We start from the raw sequence: 18,515 nt of genomic DNA on the forward strand, positions 1-18,515 counted from the left end.
TCAAAAGGCTTTCCCTTTTTGGATTTGCACAATTAATTTTTCATTAGTAGGGAAGCAATGGTAAAAATTAGAAAATTTTAAAATAAGATTAAGGAGATTTACAAAAAAAAAAACTATATATTATATTTTCATTATAAACTTTTGATTTTTTCTATAAAAATAAAAATATTTAAAAAATAATAAAAACACCACATTTTATCGTAGAATGGGAAGGTAGTAATTAGCATTACTAAAATTCTAGATGGAAATAGCCGACGCCAATATAAAAGCCAAGAAGCATGATTGAGATCAGCACCGACCAGCAACTGGGTTGGGTACGCTGCTCTACGGGATGAATGAACACGTGCAGCCAACACGGAGTAACTTTGAACTGAACAAACAAACAACGTACGCCAACGCAACATAGACACCGGCAAAATAAGGTAAGATTTTTGCATAATTTATTGTTAGAGAACTAAAAAAATATTAAAATGCCGCGTCGGTAACAAAGGGTCTCGTACCAGCAAACTGGTTATATAGACAGACAGATCATGATCTGTCGAGAATGCAGACTCGTGTACGCGTGAATTGATTTTTACACTACTCTTTGACCTTTATTCAAACAAACAAACGGCGAACTGCCACTTGCCCACGTGGGTTTTTCTATGCGTTAATTTTTTTCCAAAATTATCTCGTACGATTTGATTCTCTGCATTTTTATGCTCAATGGAGTAGTTTGGATTATGTTTAGTATATGAAGTTATTGAACTTATTTGGTTTTAAAAATAGAGAGATGAATTCATAATCAATCACATCAATTCATTTACTTAATCAAATAGAAAAATTTGATTTATCATCTTCACACATTGTATATACTATAATTTTTTATTATTAAATATGTGATATAAGAATAATGAGAAAAAAAATTCAATTAATTTTAAAAAATAAAATATAAAAAAATATAGTATATACGATATGGAGATGATGAATATCAAATCTCAATCAAATATATATAGGAATGATATAGGGAGAGGAAAATACTTTGTGCATTTTTCATGATATATATATATATATATATATATATATATTGTTTTGTTTATGAATTATGCATAAATAATATATTATTTTTTGTCTTCATTATCTCAAATTCGTGAAAAGAACGGTTTAATTCATTATCTAAGTTAATTCTTTTAAGTGAATAAAGTTATTCAGTATAATGAATATAAGCAAATCTTAGATGTTAGATCTTTTAGGCCTCGTTTGGTTACACAAATGAGATAAGATAAAAATTAAATCAAATATTGTTAGAATATTATTTTTTAATATTATTTTTTATTTTGAAATGTGAAAAAATAGAATTGTTTATTATATTTTATATAAAAGTTTTAAAAAATTGTAGTGATTAAGTGAGATAAAAATAAAACCTTACCCTCTCTTTCTCTAGGAGTGATTATAATTGCATTCAATTTAGAGTTATATTCTATAGTCTATAGTACACTTTAATCACATTCTTATCGATTTTTATTTGTTAAAAATAATAAATTTAATAATCCACACATCATTCATTCAGAAAGATAAAAGTGAATAAGAATGTATTATACAGGACTTCTCTGCTATTTATTGGGTCATTGGTTTGATTGTTTTGAAGAATTTCAATCGCAATTAAGAAATTTATAATAAGACGGCATTAATCATGGGAGGATGAGAGCAACGGACGAGGAGGGTATTTATGGTACATAAAAGTAAAAAGGAAAATGATAGAATTACTTCTCTTACTAATCATTTACTTCTTATTTTATATTTGATTTATTTAATTATGAATGCCATAATATATATATATATATATTTATATAAATGAGCTAGCAAGCTGCCACTTTCCATCCGTAATTAGTACAAAGAGTTGAAAAAAAAGAAAAGGGAAAAGAAATGAAAAAAGAAAGTGGTCTCCAACCAACACCAACCCATATCTCTCTGTTCTTCTTCTTTACATTTAAATCTTTCAACATCCCTTACAACTTCAGGGCTCGCAACCTCAATCCAGCTCTCTCAAACACACACACACACGCAGATAAATAACACTTTTGAGCCATTTCTTTCTCTCTTTGATCTAATTTGTTTCTGACAAGAGAAATTAGACAACACAACAGCAAAGAAGGAAAGAAGGAGCTATGCTAAGCAAAATGGCTTCTTCTCCGCCAGACACGAGCAAGACCATAAAGATAGAGCGCTACAACAGCTACCTCCGCAGAGTTAACAGCACAAAGCTCCTAATTAACGCCTCCTCCAAGGTCTTGTTCCGCGCCACTCTTCTCATCGCCCTCGCCCTCATCTTTTACTTCGTCCTCCACTACCCTCCGCTTTCCGATGCCCCCAGCTCCTTCCATCTCCACACTACCCGCCGCAACTTCCTCTCCTCCGCTCTCTACGGTCCCCACGCCGGCGGCCCCTCCTGGGAGAAGCAAGTCCGCCACTCCTCCACCCCCCGCCGCCCCAACGGCATGTCCGTCCTCGTCACCGGCGCTGCTGGCTTTGTTGGTTCCCACTGCTCCCTCGCCTTGAAGAAACGCGGCGACGGCGTTCTCGGCCTCGACAATTTCAACGACTACTATGATCCCTCGCTGAAGCGCGCGAGGCAGGCGCTTTTACTCAAACATCAAGTCTTTATTGTGGAAGGAGATTTGAACGATGCCCCATTGCTCACCAAGTTATTCGACGTCGTTCCCTTTACGCACATCCTCCACCTCGCCGCCCAGGCCGGGGTTCGCTACGCCATGCAGAATCCACAATCCTACGTGAAATCCAACATTGCTGGGTTTGTGAATCTCTTGGAAGTTGCCAAGGCTGTGAATCCTCAACCGGCAATCGTTTGGGCGTCGTCCAGCTCCGTCTACGGCCTCAACACCGAGAACCCATTCTCCGAATCGCAGCGGACCGACCAGCCCGCCAGTCTCTACGCCGCAACAAAGAAGGCAGGCGAAGAAATCGCCCACACCTATAACCATATCTACGGGCTTTCCCTCACTGGCTTAAGATTCTTCACGGTGTACGGACCTTGGGGTAGACCAGACATGGCCTATTTCTTCTTCACCAAGGACATCTTACAAGGTAAGGCCATTGACGTGTACAGGACACAGGACGGCGAGGAGGTGGCGCGTGACTTCACGTACATCGACGACATCGTGAAAGGGTGCGTTGGGGCCTTGGACACGGCGGAGAAGAGCACCGGGAGCGGCGGAAAGAAGCGGAGACCGGCGCAGCTGAGGATCTACAATCTAGGAAACAAGTCACCGGTGCCGGTGGGGAAGTTGGTGTCGATATTGGAAGGGTTGCTGAGCACCAAAGCCAAGAAACACGTGATCAAGATGCCGAGGAATGGGGATGTGCCATACACGCATGCCAATGTGAGCTTGGCTTTCAGGGACTTCGGGTACAAGCCCACCACGGATTTGTCCACCGGATTGAGAAAGTTCGTCAAGTGGTACGTGAATTACTATGGGATTCAATCGAAAGTAAGGAAGGAAACCAGTGCCGGTGGCAATAATAATGATCATCCCGAAGAATCCAATTGACGATGATGAAGATGATATTCGAAATCAATCACTCTGGATCACGTTTCTTCTTTGAATTAAAATTTCTGTTCTTTCTTTTCCATTTACATATATATTTTGGTCAAGATATTGTTGTGGTCCTCAAAAGTGTTGGATCAAGATGTTGAAGCTGTACAATATAGATATAAATTTGTTACAGAAAAAGATGAAGCAGCACAGAGAACGAAGCTGTGGGAGGAAATCATGTAGATCTGTGAACTGGGGTAGCTATTCTGTGCTGTGCTGTGCTGTGCTGTAATAATTTGTCGGTGAGATCTGCTAGAAATTAAGATTGCAGATGTTAGCCGTTGAATTGATGTAAAAGGAAAAAAAGAGAGGGTGAAAGAAATTTGTGACAGAACACAACAATAATGTTAATGATGACATCAAGAATCATCCACGCCTTTTATTAGTTTTTGTTTATTTGTGCGTTCAATTATTTATTATCTTTTCGCCTTATTTTTTTATTTTTTATTTTTTTGTTTAGTCATAATTTCTTTTTGGCTTTTGAAGATTGCTTCGGTGGATGAAAGGGTAGTTGGTTGGTGGTAGGGTTGTCACTTGTGGCATGAGATTCTCTCCCCTTGTAGATAAAGTACAATGTGCAAGAGAAATGACTGGTTTAAACCATGTAAGTTCAATGTATTTTGTTTTTTACAAAATAGGTAAATTTGATATCCACACGAAAATATATTTTTTTTAACGGTGAATTTCACTATTTTTTAATCAGAATACGGGAGATTTATATACTTAATTTGTAAACTATAATATTAAATATTATTAAATTTGCAAAACTTAAAGACTGATTTAGATAGTAAAGTGAGATAAGATGATTTTAAATAAAAATTAAAAAAATAAATTTAACTTTATCCATTGCTGGGTTGCAAATAAGAGAGAAAAAGAAACCCCACCCAAAACAGAAAGTAAAAGTACTGCAAAAGGGTGATGGAATTAAGTTTCTACACGCGAGATAAGAGTTGGGAATAATTCATGGTTCACTTTTACGCGTAGAAAATGAGTCATGAACATGTTGGATTCCTTTGATTATGTTATGTTTGTCAAACTTTTTACCGAATTTGGCAACTGTTATGTCTCCCATTTCTGTGGCACCATCACCTGTTTTGCTTTTGTTTGTACTATTTTGTTCTATGCGGAACCAACTGATTCGTGCGTTTCTTTTGAATGATGATATATACACAAATTATAATATTTTTTTTAATATATTTCATAATAATATTATAAGATGGGAATATTTTTATAAAATAATATTATTTTTATAAGATGTTTTATAAAAATACTTCTAATTTAAAACATAGTTATGTAAAGTATAATGAAAAATATTGTGTATAAATTATTTTCCTTCTTTTTATAGATTACATGAGATGGATTAATATAAAAATTAAAAATTAAATAAAATATTATTATTTATTTTATATAAAAATTTGAAAAAATTATAATAATTAAATAAGATGAAATGAAATGAAAATAATTATAAAAACAAACGAGGCCTCGGTCTATTTTTTTAATACCCAAAAAATAAAATTAGAAATACGCCAAAAAGAAATAAAATCACTTATGGGAAGAGAAATACGTCAAAAAGTAATGAAGTCTCAGCAAACATCCAGTGAAACTGTGAAACATAACGAATGAAAACTAAGAATGGGTCAAATAAATATGGTCCGGACCATAGTCTGTCACTGTGGTTATTGTTTGAAACATTTATTATGAGAAACTCTAAAAATAGAAAGATATGGATGAGTTGAATGTATAAGAATGTTCATCCAGAATCCGAATAATCGGGTCTGATTACGGGTTGCATAGTAAAATCCAGGTACACTCAGTTTGGATAATCTGTTTTTTCTTTTCTTTTTCAACTTGACAGATTTCTATAACAAACTAGTGTTCACTACTTCACTATCTAACGGCTCCAATCATATTAATTCTCAAATGTCACTAGTTATGAAAAATCAAAATAAATACACAAAAAGAGTTGTCTATTGTTTCACACGCGAATTTCAATGCTTATCCACAACTATATATTTTTGTTTTGACACCCACCTTTTGGGTCCCTCACATTTTATCTTTATCTATATCTTCTTGTCCTTGTTAAGTTGTTTCCTTCTTTTTTCCTTCTTAATGTCATCTTCGTCGTCACCTTCTTCTTCTTCTAAAGACGAGAATGACAATCATGATGGCAATCCCAGAAAAAAAGAAGAGCGAGAAATTTGGGTAATCTCTTTTGCGTAACATTAGAAAAAGGATATATTACACTAGTTATCTGATTATTTTTTTGTGAATTCTAATGTTAAAAAAAAAAAAAAAAGGGTTCAACCTAGAATTCGGGTTCTGACTTGGGCTAGCCCAGTCTAGGTTCTGGCCCGTGTTTGAAACCCAGATTTCGGTTCGAGTATACCCAAATTCTCGGGCCGGACAACGAATGAACAGTTCTACTAATTGCTTTGGAATAGTGGTTGAAGATCTCAAAGTTGCATCATTTGAATTCTTCGTCAAGTTAGATAGACAAAACTCACTTCCTAATTATAAAAAATTAATAGAATACTTATGGGTGAACAGTAATCGAACAAACCGGCTAGGACTAACCAAAACCGGCTAATAGAGATGGTGAAAACTACTGGGAGCGATGGAGAATTGGTCAATTAGTAGTCCAAAGAGGTAGAACCTATATAAATCGGTTCGGTTCTCGATCTGCACAGGATTTAAACCAATAAACCAAATGATTATATATATCTATTGTGCTAATATAAAACAGTGTCATTTAACTTAAGTAAGTTAAACCACTATGCTTTGTTAAGACAATTACGAAAAAATTTAATTAAAATGATGATGTTTAACTTGATAAGCTAAATAACGTCGTTTTGGTTAGGGTTGAAGTACAAACCTACCTCTTCTCCCTTATTTGACGATCTAAACTCTCTCTCTCTCTCTCTCTCTAGAGTCTCTCTACTCAGTTTGTCGTTCTACTTGTGGCCTATAAATTGGATTCTTTCGATTCGACAATCTATTTACTTGCTCCTCGCGTCCCTGTTAGCGTCCCCATTGGCTCATGCCCATCCTACAATCCCTATTACCAACAAGTTAGTTTATTAAAATATTCTAGTTGCCACTTAATCCATATTTTTCCTATTATATGGTATCTAGCTTGTTTATTTATCTATGTATAGGCATTACGGATTTTGGGAGCGAGCTTTAAACCTTTAAACCTTTTGGATTGGGGATGAAAAGTAATAGAGAGCAGATTTCTCATTGTGAGTGATCTACACATTCGGTTTGGTGCAATTTCTTGCATTAAAGAAATAAAAAAAAATAGAATGTTATTAATTAGATACTATGTTGTAATTGTTGTTGTGATATTTGGGGCATGTGTTTTGTTTGGTTTTGTTTTTTGTTTTTGTGTTTTGTAGATTTTTTCTTTCACGTGTTAGATAGATTTTTTATCAACTCCAATTTTTCAAACAAACTGGTTACAAACTTAATAGATGATTTGAGAAATACCTAAACATTAGGATTACCCCGAGTGCATTTACCCATAATACTTGTCCTCTTTCCTAAGAAATGGAATAGGAAGGATCTGTCAGTTTTATGGGACCATTTCAAGAAGGTAGAGGCTTGTTCCATGGATGAGCCTATGGTCAAGTGTAACTATTTTGTACTTGCCACTCACACAGGAATGAGACTTCAACTAGGGAAAACCATTTATTTATATGTCCCAAAAACTCTTATAAACGTGGGTCATTTGATAGATAGTAAAAAAAAATGGTGGGCGAGGCAACACTCGAGGAGGGGATTGAAAATGTTAGGAGTATGATGAGGACCGTCGTAAGTTTGTAACCTGCAAGTACAGTGAAGAGTTTGTGATGTTGGCTATTGTAGAAATGATAATTGTAAATGAGTTTTCATTCAGAGTTGTAGAAGGGAAAAGGCTTAATTAGGAAGGTGTGTTGGTTTCTTGAACCTAGGTTTAAAGTACCACGTCGTGTTACAGTTGCTAGAGATTGCATTAAGTTATTTACATTGAAAAATAAAAGTTCAAAAAGTTGTTTAAAGATAGTGGCATGAAGATTTCATTGAATACCGATAGATGGACATCTGTAAGTCTTAACTATATGTGTGTAACCGCACATTTTATTGATAGGGATTGAAAATTGCACAAAAAAAAATCTTTAATTTTTATTTAATTCTTAATCATTGAGGATAGACTAGTGGGAGGTATGTGGAATGACCTTGCTGTTGAATATTTGAGACAATTTTGGACAAGTAATGCGTTGAGGGGAAAATATATGCATATGAGATGTTATGCACTTATTTTGAAACTCATTGTGAATGAGAGTTTGAGTGAGTGTAGTGATATCATCACAATGGTTCGTAATACAGTTAGATATGTGCGCTCATCTCTCACAACATTAGATAAGTTTGAGAGTTGTGTAGAAAAAAGAAAAAAGTGATTATAAGAAAATTTCGTCCCTTGATGTATCAATTCGATGGAAGTCAACATATATGATGTTGGAGGCAACTAAGAAGTTTGAGAATACTTCTATGCAGATGGAGAGTGAGGACTACAATTTCCTCTCTTAATTTGTTGAGATGGTGTGAGCATTTGTAAGATTTTTAAAAATGTTTTATAATGTGACTATAAAACTTTCTAGTTCTTTATATGTCATAGCTAACATGAGTTTTTAGGAGATTTGCCAACTCCAAAAGAGTTATTAGACTGAACTAGAGTGATAATCATTATTTCCTAAGCATAACCACAAGCATAAGAAGGAAGTTTGGTAAATATTGGGGGTCATTGGATATGTTGAATTTGTTTATGTTGATTGCAGTTGTACTTGATCAACATAGCAAGTTAGGGCTTCTTAGTTTCCACCTAAAGAAAGTCCATGATGAGACTTGGGCTGAAAAGTTGGTATCGAATCTGAGACAATTATTCGTAGATTTGTATGAAAAGTAGAATGCGACAATCAGGTCTACCATGACTAACCTACAATATGAGCCCCTTCCGAACTCTACAATCATAGATGATGGCAATGACAATACTAATAAATGATGGTACAATGAATGAGATCAAATATCCTCCACTTTAGGATCTACCACTTCCAAAATAGAGATGAATTAGTATATATCATATGGTTATGAGTCTCGGACCGCCTCTTTTGACTTGTTGATTTCGTGGAAACTTAAAGAGTTTACATATCCTATACTGAAGATTGCATAAGACTTCTTGGCCACGAATGTTTTCACCATCATGTTCGAGTCTATATTTAGTATGGAAGGTTGTGTGCTTGATCAGTTTCAATGTTCATTAATTGACTCCAAGAATAAAGGAGGCCCTTAATTGTGTTCAAAAGTGGTTGAAACAAATGTCGACACCTATGGATATTCGAGAGTCCATGGATAATATAAAGAGCTTCTTGGTGGGCACTCTTAATGTTATGTGATTCATTCAATATTTATTTAATTTTAGAACTGTTTTTTATTATCTTACATCATTAAAACTTACTACTACTTTATGTTTTCTTCTTATCTATGTTTTCGTATAGAGTTTGGTGTACAATCAAATATCACAACCATTGATGAATATTGAAGCATCATGAGTGAAGACTCAAGAATATTTATTTATGTTTTGGTTTTGTAATTGTGACATTTTTATTTAGTAATATTTGTTTGGTGCTTATGACAATTTTTAATTTTTTTTATTTGTAATTGAATTTGAGACTTGATAACTTGGTTTATAATGTGTACCAAACATCTAGTGGAATTTAGACTTTGAAGTGGTGGATGGTATCATGGTGGTGTTGGTCTTACTTTTTTAATTTTTTGAATTATCTAGCATGTATTTACAATTTTTCATTTGGTTTTTTTATTAACTTAACGTTAAAAATGGTGTTCAAAAATCAAAATAGAACTTAAATATTAAAACTGACCCTTAACATGTCACTATATCAAATTAGGACATTCATTGGGCCAAAAAATACTTTATACATAGACAAAAAAAGGTCTAAAAAGGCCCAAAATTAGACTATTTCTGATGAACTAACCTAAAACCGGCCGGTTCACTAGCCTTCTTTTGGTCGGTTCAACTGGTTTGGTCCAATAGAGTGGCCGGTCGATTTTTCACCCCTATTGATACTTTTATAAAGTCGAGTTAAAGTTATACATCTATATATAGAGATAAGTAGATCAAGCTCCAAAACATTAGCTTAAAAATAGGAAATGAAAACAAAACATTTGCCGCTCAAATGAGGGTGAAGGCGGGAGGATGAGGAGGTGAGGGTACCATTTCAGGGAGGAGAGGTGGTGGCCCGTGCATTGGCACCAATGTGTATGGCTAGTGATGAACACAGACTTGGTCGGAGTCGGACTCCCCTAAATCCAAGTCCAGCTCTAACTTGTGTAGGATCCGATCTAACTCTGATTCCGACTTATCGGAGCAGAGTCGAATTTGGGTTTTCAGTTTTGGGCTTTTTTTAGGTTCATATTTAGCCAATTTTCAAAAACAATTTTTTGTGGGCTTGCAAATTTCAATTTTTTCAAAAAATTAAAAACTTAAAACTAAATCATTCACAGTTAATTTAGTTCTATATTAATATCTAACTTATTTTTTTACTAGACTTATATTATAGTGTCTAATTAAATGTTATCATAATATAGTATTACATATTTTTTTTAGTGTATAAGTATATGTTATCATACTATAGCATTATATATTATTTTTAGTGTCTAATTACATGGTATTATACTATACTATTACGTGTTATTATATTATACTAGTGTCTAACTTATTAACTTATTTGTACATCATACTTATTTCTAGTGTCTACTTACATGTTATTATACTTTAGTAAATTAATATTATGTGTTATTAAGTTATTATACTATCCTTATTAGTTATTTTTATACTAGTGATTAATTTATTTCTATACAAGACTTATATTATAGTGTCTAATTACATGTTATTATACATTAGTATTATATGTTATTATACTAATGTCTAATTTATTTATAACTTAATTATGTATTAGACTTTCTAGTGTCTAAGTATATGTTATTATACTTTATTAAATTAGTATATGTATTATTAACTTATTATACTAGACTTATTTAAATAATAGTGTCTAACTTATTTTTATAATTGATTATGTAACTATCATTACTCTATTTATAGAGTTAGTCTACATACAGTCCCCAAATGGGGACTACTCATGCAAGTCCATACAATTATGTTTAAAAAAGTTTAAAATTACAATAATACCATTTTTAAAATGACATTTTTCCTCTTTTACCTCCATTCATCAATGGCACTGCATTTGCAGTCCTCCACTCAGGTTTGCGAATAGAATTTTTCCTATTTATATTAGAGAAATTTCATTTGTAGTCCTGAGTGAGGGACTGCATGTGCAATCCTATTGAGGAATGGGTAAAAGAGTAAAAACATCATTTTAAAAATGATATTATTGTAATTTTAAATTTTTTTTTTAACATAATTGTATGAGCTTGCATGAACAGTTCCCAAATGGGGACTGTACGTAGACTAACTTTTTATATTGTAGTATAAGTATATTATTTATAATAATGAACTCATATTACTATATTATTGAATTTGACTATATAACTATACTAGTATACATGATAAATATATAGATAAATACATATTTTTATAACATATGTACAATATCGAAGTCGGAGTCGGAAGGGAATGTTAGAGTAGGGGTCAGAGCATAAAGTCGGAGTCAGAGCGGATCAGAGCCAGAGTCGGTCCAACGACACCTCTGACTCTGACTGAAAAATTAAAAAAAATCCAACTCTAACTCTGTTTTGTCGAAGCCGGATTTGGAGTTCGGATTTTTGACTTTTTATTCAATCCTAGCCTATTGTGATGTATACTTAGGGAAGGACAAGTTGTAGAGCACCAATGTGTATACGCACCGATGTGTATGGCAAACGTGCTGTAGAGCAAAGGTTAGTACGAACCACCGACATGTGAGGGTGGTGGTGGCCAAGGAGTTGCATATCCAAACAACAATGAGCACCCTACAAAATCATGAAAGGGACTGATCAAAATGCATGCATGGGGAAAAAGGGAAAAAAAAAAGGGTTGGAGTAGGCTGGAATCTTCGGTGGTAAGGTGTAAGCATCCGCCTCGAATGTTGCAAAGGAAGGTGATAAACATCTTTTTCTTTTGCGTGGGAGAAGCTTTTGAAAGCTTCCCTCTCTCTGGTTCTCCAATATGCATCTTTCACCTTTGTCAGCTATTACGTACGCTAGTTATCTTACCAAACTTTTTTTTTTCATATCATTTTTTTTTTCCTTCAGAAAAATGGAGCAGGGGCAACCAATGTAACAATCTTTCCTAAGCGTGATTATAAGAGACCCTTCTCGTTGCAAAATGTTCGGTTTGAGCCATAGCTATTGTCCCAATGATGAGCCCGTCACCACAATACCCCCAAAGCATCCAGCTAGTCCAAACCCCATCTCATGGCCCAAATGTTAGGTTTTACTATCATAAGTGGTTTCAACTTATATCCTGACTCGAACTTCTGACCACAAATCCATAAAACATCCGTTCGTATTAATTGGACTACCACCTTGATGGGCTCCACGATCCTATCCCAACCCTCTCTATCCGGTTTGGGATAGGTTAGTGGAGAATAGGGTCCAAAGAATTCACGCATGTAATATATTTTGCTGTCCAATTAAACAATATAGTTAAATCTAGCTCGCAAGAAAGCCAACTAGAATTTTCATCCATACTGTTTCGGTCACTAGAAAAAAGACGCCAAAATTCAAAGCTTACAAAAAGAGGGAGAGTGCAAGAAAAGTCTATCACGTCAAAAACATCAATAATAAAATAATAGTAAAAAATAAATGGACATTAGTTGTATTTACTAGTCATATTCTATCAGTTAAAATAGCCAACAATAAAATTGCTGTTTATTTAACTAATTATCAATCTAATATATTTTGAACTCTCTGGCCAAACTTAAGCTTAATTTTAATTTTGTTTAACTCAGTACTACAAGCGCTCTAACTCATAAAATTTGGATTTAAAAATATTTTACTATTTATTCTCTTTCATCCATTCACCCATTTTCTACTTACCCCTCCGATATCTCTTATTCTTTCTTTTAAATTTTTATTTGGCTTGTTTTTATCCTTTTGAGTGTGGCCATTGCATAAGGATAGAAAGATATATATTGCAAATATTGAAACATCTGGGAATATTGTAAATATCTGAAATTAGAGGATATATTTAAAATGGATAAAGAAAGAGAAATTTTAGTTCAGAAAGAAATTTCATTAAAATAAAGTCACAAACTAATAGGCGATACGAGATTGTAAAATTTCTTTACAGTATAAGTAGATGTAACATATCACACCTAATCACATCAATTTATAAATTTTTTATTAAAAATGTTTTGGTGAACCTAGCACTTTACCTAAACGAAAGAATAAAAAGTATTTAAATAATATAAAAATAGAAAAGATAAATTGATGTAAAACAACACATTACAAAATAGTGTTCATTGATGTTTGGATGTATCTGTCTTTATAACTAGTTTTATGTACATATGGTAATGATGAAATAACAATATTCTTCTGATCAGAAATTAAAGAAAAAATAGAGGAGTACTGTTCTACTGGGTTGGGCAGCTTAGAACTACCACTTTCAATTTCAGTGCTAAAAGTACTTGGCAAATTAAGAAATCTCGGATTGGCAGCCATTCTCTTTGGGAATGGGAGGGGGGTGGCTGGAGAGTGGAGAGGTTTGTGGGGGGTGGTACTCTTGCTCAGGATATCCATTCAGCCATGCAGCAGTTTCCACAGTAGCAAATCCACCGTCACACCCATGCATGCACAGTTGCGAGCCCCGAGGATCATCTTATCATTAATACTGCATGCAGGACATATATATGTGCTAGTACTGCTAGATCTTTAGTTTACACAATATAAGAAACTTGTTATTTTTTTTTTTTTTTTTTGTCAAAATCGACTTATTTTCATTACAAATAATTATTTTCATCGTAAAAAACTTGTCATAAATATTTATTTTTTTGTAGTGACAAATTAATCACATGGTTTAATTTGATACATCAGATCTATTTTGTAATAAAAAAGACTTTGTAATTTTAGATATTGTATTAAGTTACATCAATTTCTAAGTTTTGTTATAAAATTTCTTTACATACTGAACATTTCTCATTCTTATTATCTCTTCCTAACACAATGATTCAGAGCACTATCCTTGACATGGGATCTCCATACCCCATAATTCATGAACCTATATATATATATATATATATATATATATATATATATATATCCTTCTCTTGTACTTAATTATAAAGTTATTATCCCTTCCTGCAAGCTAGCCACTTCTAGATGATCTATTTCATTATGAATCGACATATATCTTTTAACTATACTTTCTAAGAGATATTGGTTAGTCCAAGATGTGGAACAACAAAGTTTGATTTTGAAAAACATTATCGTTTTGAAAATACTATACACGTAGTAGTAGAATCACAAGGATCTATTGAGATATGAGATGCTATAATTGATAATATTTGCGACAAGAACGAATCGACCACTCATTTAATCCAATTCATATAATAAAGAACGCGAATCAAGTGCAAAAATTAGTAGGTATGAGATGATTAATGTTAAATCCGGCCATATATGCACCTAAATGAGTGATCTACTCATTAATTTAAAGCAATTGATGTGAAGGGCTCATGATGTGTTTAATCGAATCCGGAGACTAGCTAGGAGTTGTAAATCTTGTTATACAAATAAATTATAAGCACATTTTTGTGGGCGTATTAAAACGTTGGAGGACACAAGTTTTATGGTACCCTATGTTGATTATAAAGTATCTAAACCTTCCCCTTCCTATTCCTAATTGAATGATGCAGTGGAATAATTACGTTATCTCATTGAAATTCAATATGTATATATCTAGGTAATCCATAACAAATCATGCAGCTTGGTCCCTTATTGCACAATGATAATCTTTGCAAAAACAGATATTTAAGGCTATTTGAACTTATTGTATTGGGTTCTTCAAATTTCTATGCTAGAAATAGTGAAAAAGAAGAAAATCGACCATCAAAGGGCCAAATTAATCGTTAATTTAGTGATCAGATAAAATTATTATAAACAAGAAGGAAATAGATCACACTACGTATATATATAACTCAAAAATCAAAACAAAACACATTATACTACATATGATTCCATCTTGGTGTACGAAGAATATTTCTGATTTCAAACCACGACTCTACTCATTGAATATAAAATATTATTAGAATTTTTTTTAATATTATTTTTATTTTAGGATTTAAAAAGTTGAATTATTTATTTTATTTTGTGTGAAAATTTGAAAAAGTTATAATGATTAGATAAGATGAGTTAAGTTGAGAAGTTTTGTAAAAACAAACGAGGACTCAACAAATGGGAAGAAGGGGAGCGAACCAATTTCTTTTTGGGTACATGGAATGTCTCAATACCCCATCTTGCAATATCAAACTAGTGTTATCACTTTGACTGAAAAACTTGAAAATTTTTTGATTGTATCCACTTTATTTACCTTTCAACGTTTCCTCTCTCCCGTTTTTCAACCAAGCCAGCTATCACAGCGTCGCCACCCAGAGGGGGGGTGGAGCTTCGTCTCCTCCCCCTCTCCGATCGCCCAGCTGTAGTTTATAGGTTTTTTTTCCAATTTTTTGAACCTTTTCCGATGATAGTAACTAGTTGCTCCGATCTGCTGCTTGCTGACCTATTTTGACCGCCACGCGCCTCTCCATTGGTCTCCCCAGCCGCCGATCTGTCAGACGAAGGTAGAAATCTGTCTAGATTAGTGGCGCGTATGGCTCACGCGCGGCTTACAGTGCGCGTAGGCCCCACGCACCACCACACTAGAAGGGGTTTCTAGCCATCACGCGCGGCACCACATTGGCCAACGGCCTCGGATCTTTCAGACCCGCCTGCTCCTTTCTTGCTTAGTGTGGCGCGTGCCTTACACGTGCCACTGCGATCGGTGGTGGCCTTTTGCCAGTGTATTGGATCTTCTAGTTGCTATTCTCTTATATTCCTACTTTCCCTAACCAGCGATCAAGATGATATGGTCGTGATAGTTTCTTATAGTTGGACCAGATCAACAAAATGCAGCGCACCCCTCTCGACTACGACTTTTAGTCGTAGGTTTATAGTCTGTTTATCAGACTTTGTCAAAATCACTTTTGAGTGGCTTCCTCTTGTGAGACTGGATTGTCAAGCCTTTGACTTACCCTTTTTTTTTATCTTTATTTTTATTTTTATTTGGTTCTGCTTTTAGTTTGTTTTGGGAAGATTGTCGGAGACTCTCACCTCATTGAATCTTGTATCATTGTAATCACTTAGTTTATCTATGCTATATTAACTTGTCAAAAAAAAAAAAAAAAAAAACTAGTGTTATCACTAATAAAGAATATCTAGCTCACCGGCCCCTAACCCCAAACAAAAGGGATTCAGAAAAAGGATTCATAGCCATCATAATTAATCACATCATTTACGTCGTACATATTAAATAATATATTATATAGTCCCATTAATTAATGAGTTCTTCTATACAACCTCTTCCCTGTAGCTCAACCTCCGCACACCGCTTACGTGTATTTTTTTTTTTTAATGAAATGTGTGTTTTAACATGGTAAATCAAAGTTTTGGCATTTGCCCCGTGTCCCCCCCTCCCCCCCAGCTCCGTTCTCTTTTGTACAGCTTCGATGACAGCGAGCACAACACCTACGCTCAGGAGTGGACTCTGGATCACTTCTTCGTCCCTTGTGCTGCCAACCGTCCTTTCAAGCTCATCCTCGCCCACGCCAAGCCCACTCCTTCTTCCACTGTCGGCTTTGCCAGTCCTGGTACGCACTCTCACCCACGACGAATCTTTTCCCTTGTTTACGAACCACTGTTCCTAGTTGGGATTTTACATATATGATTTATTGAATGAGGCGGACTTCTTATTATTTTGGAAAATTGTAGGAGCGGCCGAGGTTTTGCCCTTTGTGGAGGCTGATTTGAAGAAGATCACTGCCCGGGTCGTTGAAAAGGCCAAGGAACTCTGCATCAATAAATCGGCAATATGTTTTCTTCTTTCGCTAGGATATTCTAATATGTTATTTGCATTTCAATTCAATGTTGAACAACATTGATTAGTGATTATCCAACTAGGCTTTACGTACATATCTATCTGGTGGATTAGGGAAAGAGAGTGGGGACCTAGACGGCTTGTGTTTGTGTGCATGTTGATGCCTGATCAGTGAACTGATGGGAGTTTCACCAGTATTGGGTTCCAATTAACCAACCAAAGAGTTTTCTTTTTTAATACACATGGGGAACCCACAAAAATTGAGGGAAATAACTAATAAAATGGTGACTTGAGATTGGATGTGGTGGCTACAGATTGGGATTTATTGCATGCTTTTGAATGACTATAAAGCATTTTTTAGACATCAAGATAGAGGATTTCGGTGATTGTTCAATCTCTAACCTGATACTGTAAGATTCTTTGCATTTTAGGGAGTTCAATATGTTTATATTTTAGACTTACTTATCAATATATATATATATATATATATTAGACTTGAATTGGTCAAACACTAATGACTAAGCTAAATTCTTCATTCCTTGAGGCTTTGAAGATGTGCTTCCATATCTTGAGCTTTAGTGCACAAGTCGTGGAATTCCTTAAAAGGTTCGAGGTATGGCCGGGCAATTGTGTGTGGGTAAATGGGTAATTTCAACCGGTATGTACAATCAAGGTTCAACATGCAAAGACAATAGAAGTTCAAAGGCTTGCTTTCCAACGAGAGGATTGATGCTCACTTGATAATGCATCTTTTATGGAACAATGTCACTGCAGCCGACAAATTTGAAGTTGAGAAATTTGAGATGTTTGAATTTGCGGTGTAAACTGTTTGGCATTGGGTTATATCCAAACTCGGTATTTTGCAGTTTGTAGTGGTTTGAGAATTATTATATACAAACTTGGTGTAATTATTTTGCTTTTAAGAATAGATGGATGTGAGTGCGTTGGCGAATTATGGATTACAGATGAGTTCGAGAATTATTTTCCAGTTGATGAATGTAGTTTTGAATGTTGGAGTTGATGAATGTAATTTTTGTCCAAAGCCTGTATAGGTTTTCTGTATTTCGTCATCATGGTTACGTTATGGACATTAATCTTTTCTTGTACAGACTTCAATTTACTTTTACAGATTTGGTTACGTTTTGGACATTGTTTTACTTCTACATAATTTGACATTATCTTGGTTAAGTTTAGGAATTGTTTTACTTCTGCATCCAGACTTCAATTTATTTATTTATTATATATAATGTATTGCTTATGCTGGCCCGCTGGGTGAGGTTTGGTGATTAAATACATGTGGACCTTTGCATTTCGAATGAATAAGTTCAAGCTTGAATTTCCACACAGTCAAATAATGCATGTGAAGGTTTGGCATCTTTTTGAGGGACTTGAAATAAGTTACGAATTACCAACATAGAAAAATAAATATAACATAATTGAATGAACACCAGAAAAGTCAGCTTAATATCTATAATAAGCTGCCATAATTCTTTGCGTTGAGCATATGGCATACATGTTAGGATCCAAAAAATTTATTTACATTTCAAACTAACACGATACAGTTATATATAGTGTGTGATGTTGGATGTTGAATAGCATAACCCATAGTTAAAATGATGGCACTGTTAGCTAGGTCATTCTACGGCCAAATTTTGGTATAGTTAATATCCTATTTGTATTAGGGGTAGTGGTCATTTGTCTTTGTGGGTCATGTTCGTGTTGTGTCAAGTCCTAAGCATTTAACTATATAAGTCAATCCGAACTCGACCAGTTAAGCTAAACGTGTTAAACTTTCAAACATT

General features: G+C 34.4%; 2 protein-coding genes across 2 annotated transcripts; both read left to right on the forward strand.

Annotated features, from left to right (window-relative positions):
• The first annotated feature begins 1,897 nt into the window (after nt 1-1,897).
• Nucleotides 1,898-3,974, forward strand: LOC121246544 (UDP-glucuronate 4-epimerase 6-like). The gene has a single exon (XM_041144719.1). The coding sequence runs from the start codon at nt 2,148-2,150 to the stop codon at nt 3,546-3,548; it is 1,401 nt and encodes a 466-aa protein (XP_041000653.1). The 5' UTR covers nt 1,898-2,147; the 3' UTR covers nt 3,549-3,974.
• A 12,295-nt stretch (nt 3,975-16,269) lies between these two features.
• Nucleotides 16,270-16,777, forward strand: LOC121247344. Its single transcript, XM_041145709.1, has 2 exons — nt 16,270-16,486; nt 16,608-16,777. The coding sequence occupies exons 1-2, from the start codon at nt 16,270-16,272 to the stop codon at nt 16,775-16,777; spliced, it is 387 nt and encodes a 128-aa protein (XP_041001643.1).
• The last annotated feature ends 1,738 nt before the right edge of the window (nt 16,778-18,515 follow it).

This window comes from Juglans microcarpa x Juglans regia, chromosome 1S, assembly GCF_004785595.1.
Source record: "Juglans microcarpa x Juglans regia isolate MS1-56 chromosome 1S, Jm3101_v1.0, whole genome shotgun sequence".
Classification (NCBI taxonomy): domain Eukaryota; kingdom Viridiplantae; phylum Streptophyta; class Magnoliopsida; order Fagales; family Juglandaceae; genus Juglans; species Juglans microcarpa x Juglans regia.

Bases quoted from the DNA above. Each gene is read 5' to 3' on its own strand.
- LOC121246544 (XM_041144719.1), top strand. From the start codon at position 2,148: ATGCTAAGCAAAATGGCTTCTTCTCCGCCAGACACGAGCAAGACCATA.
- LOC121247344 (XM_041145709.1), top strand. From the start codon at position 16,270: ATGGTAAATCAAAGTTTTGGCATTTGCCCCGTGTCCCCCCCTCCCCCC. The intron at 16,487-16,607 runs GTACGCACTCTC...GGAAAATTGTAG, and splicing joins TGTCGGCTTTGCCAGTCCTG to GAGCGGCCGAGGTTTTGCCC.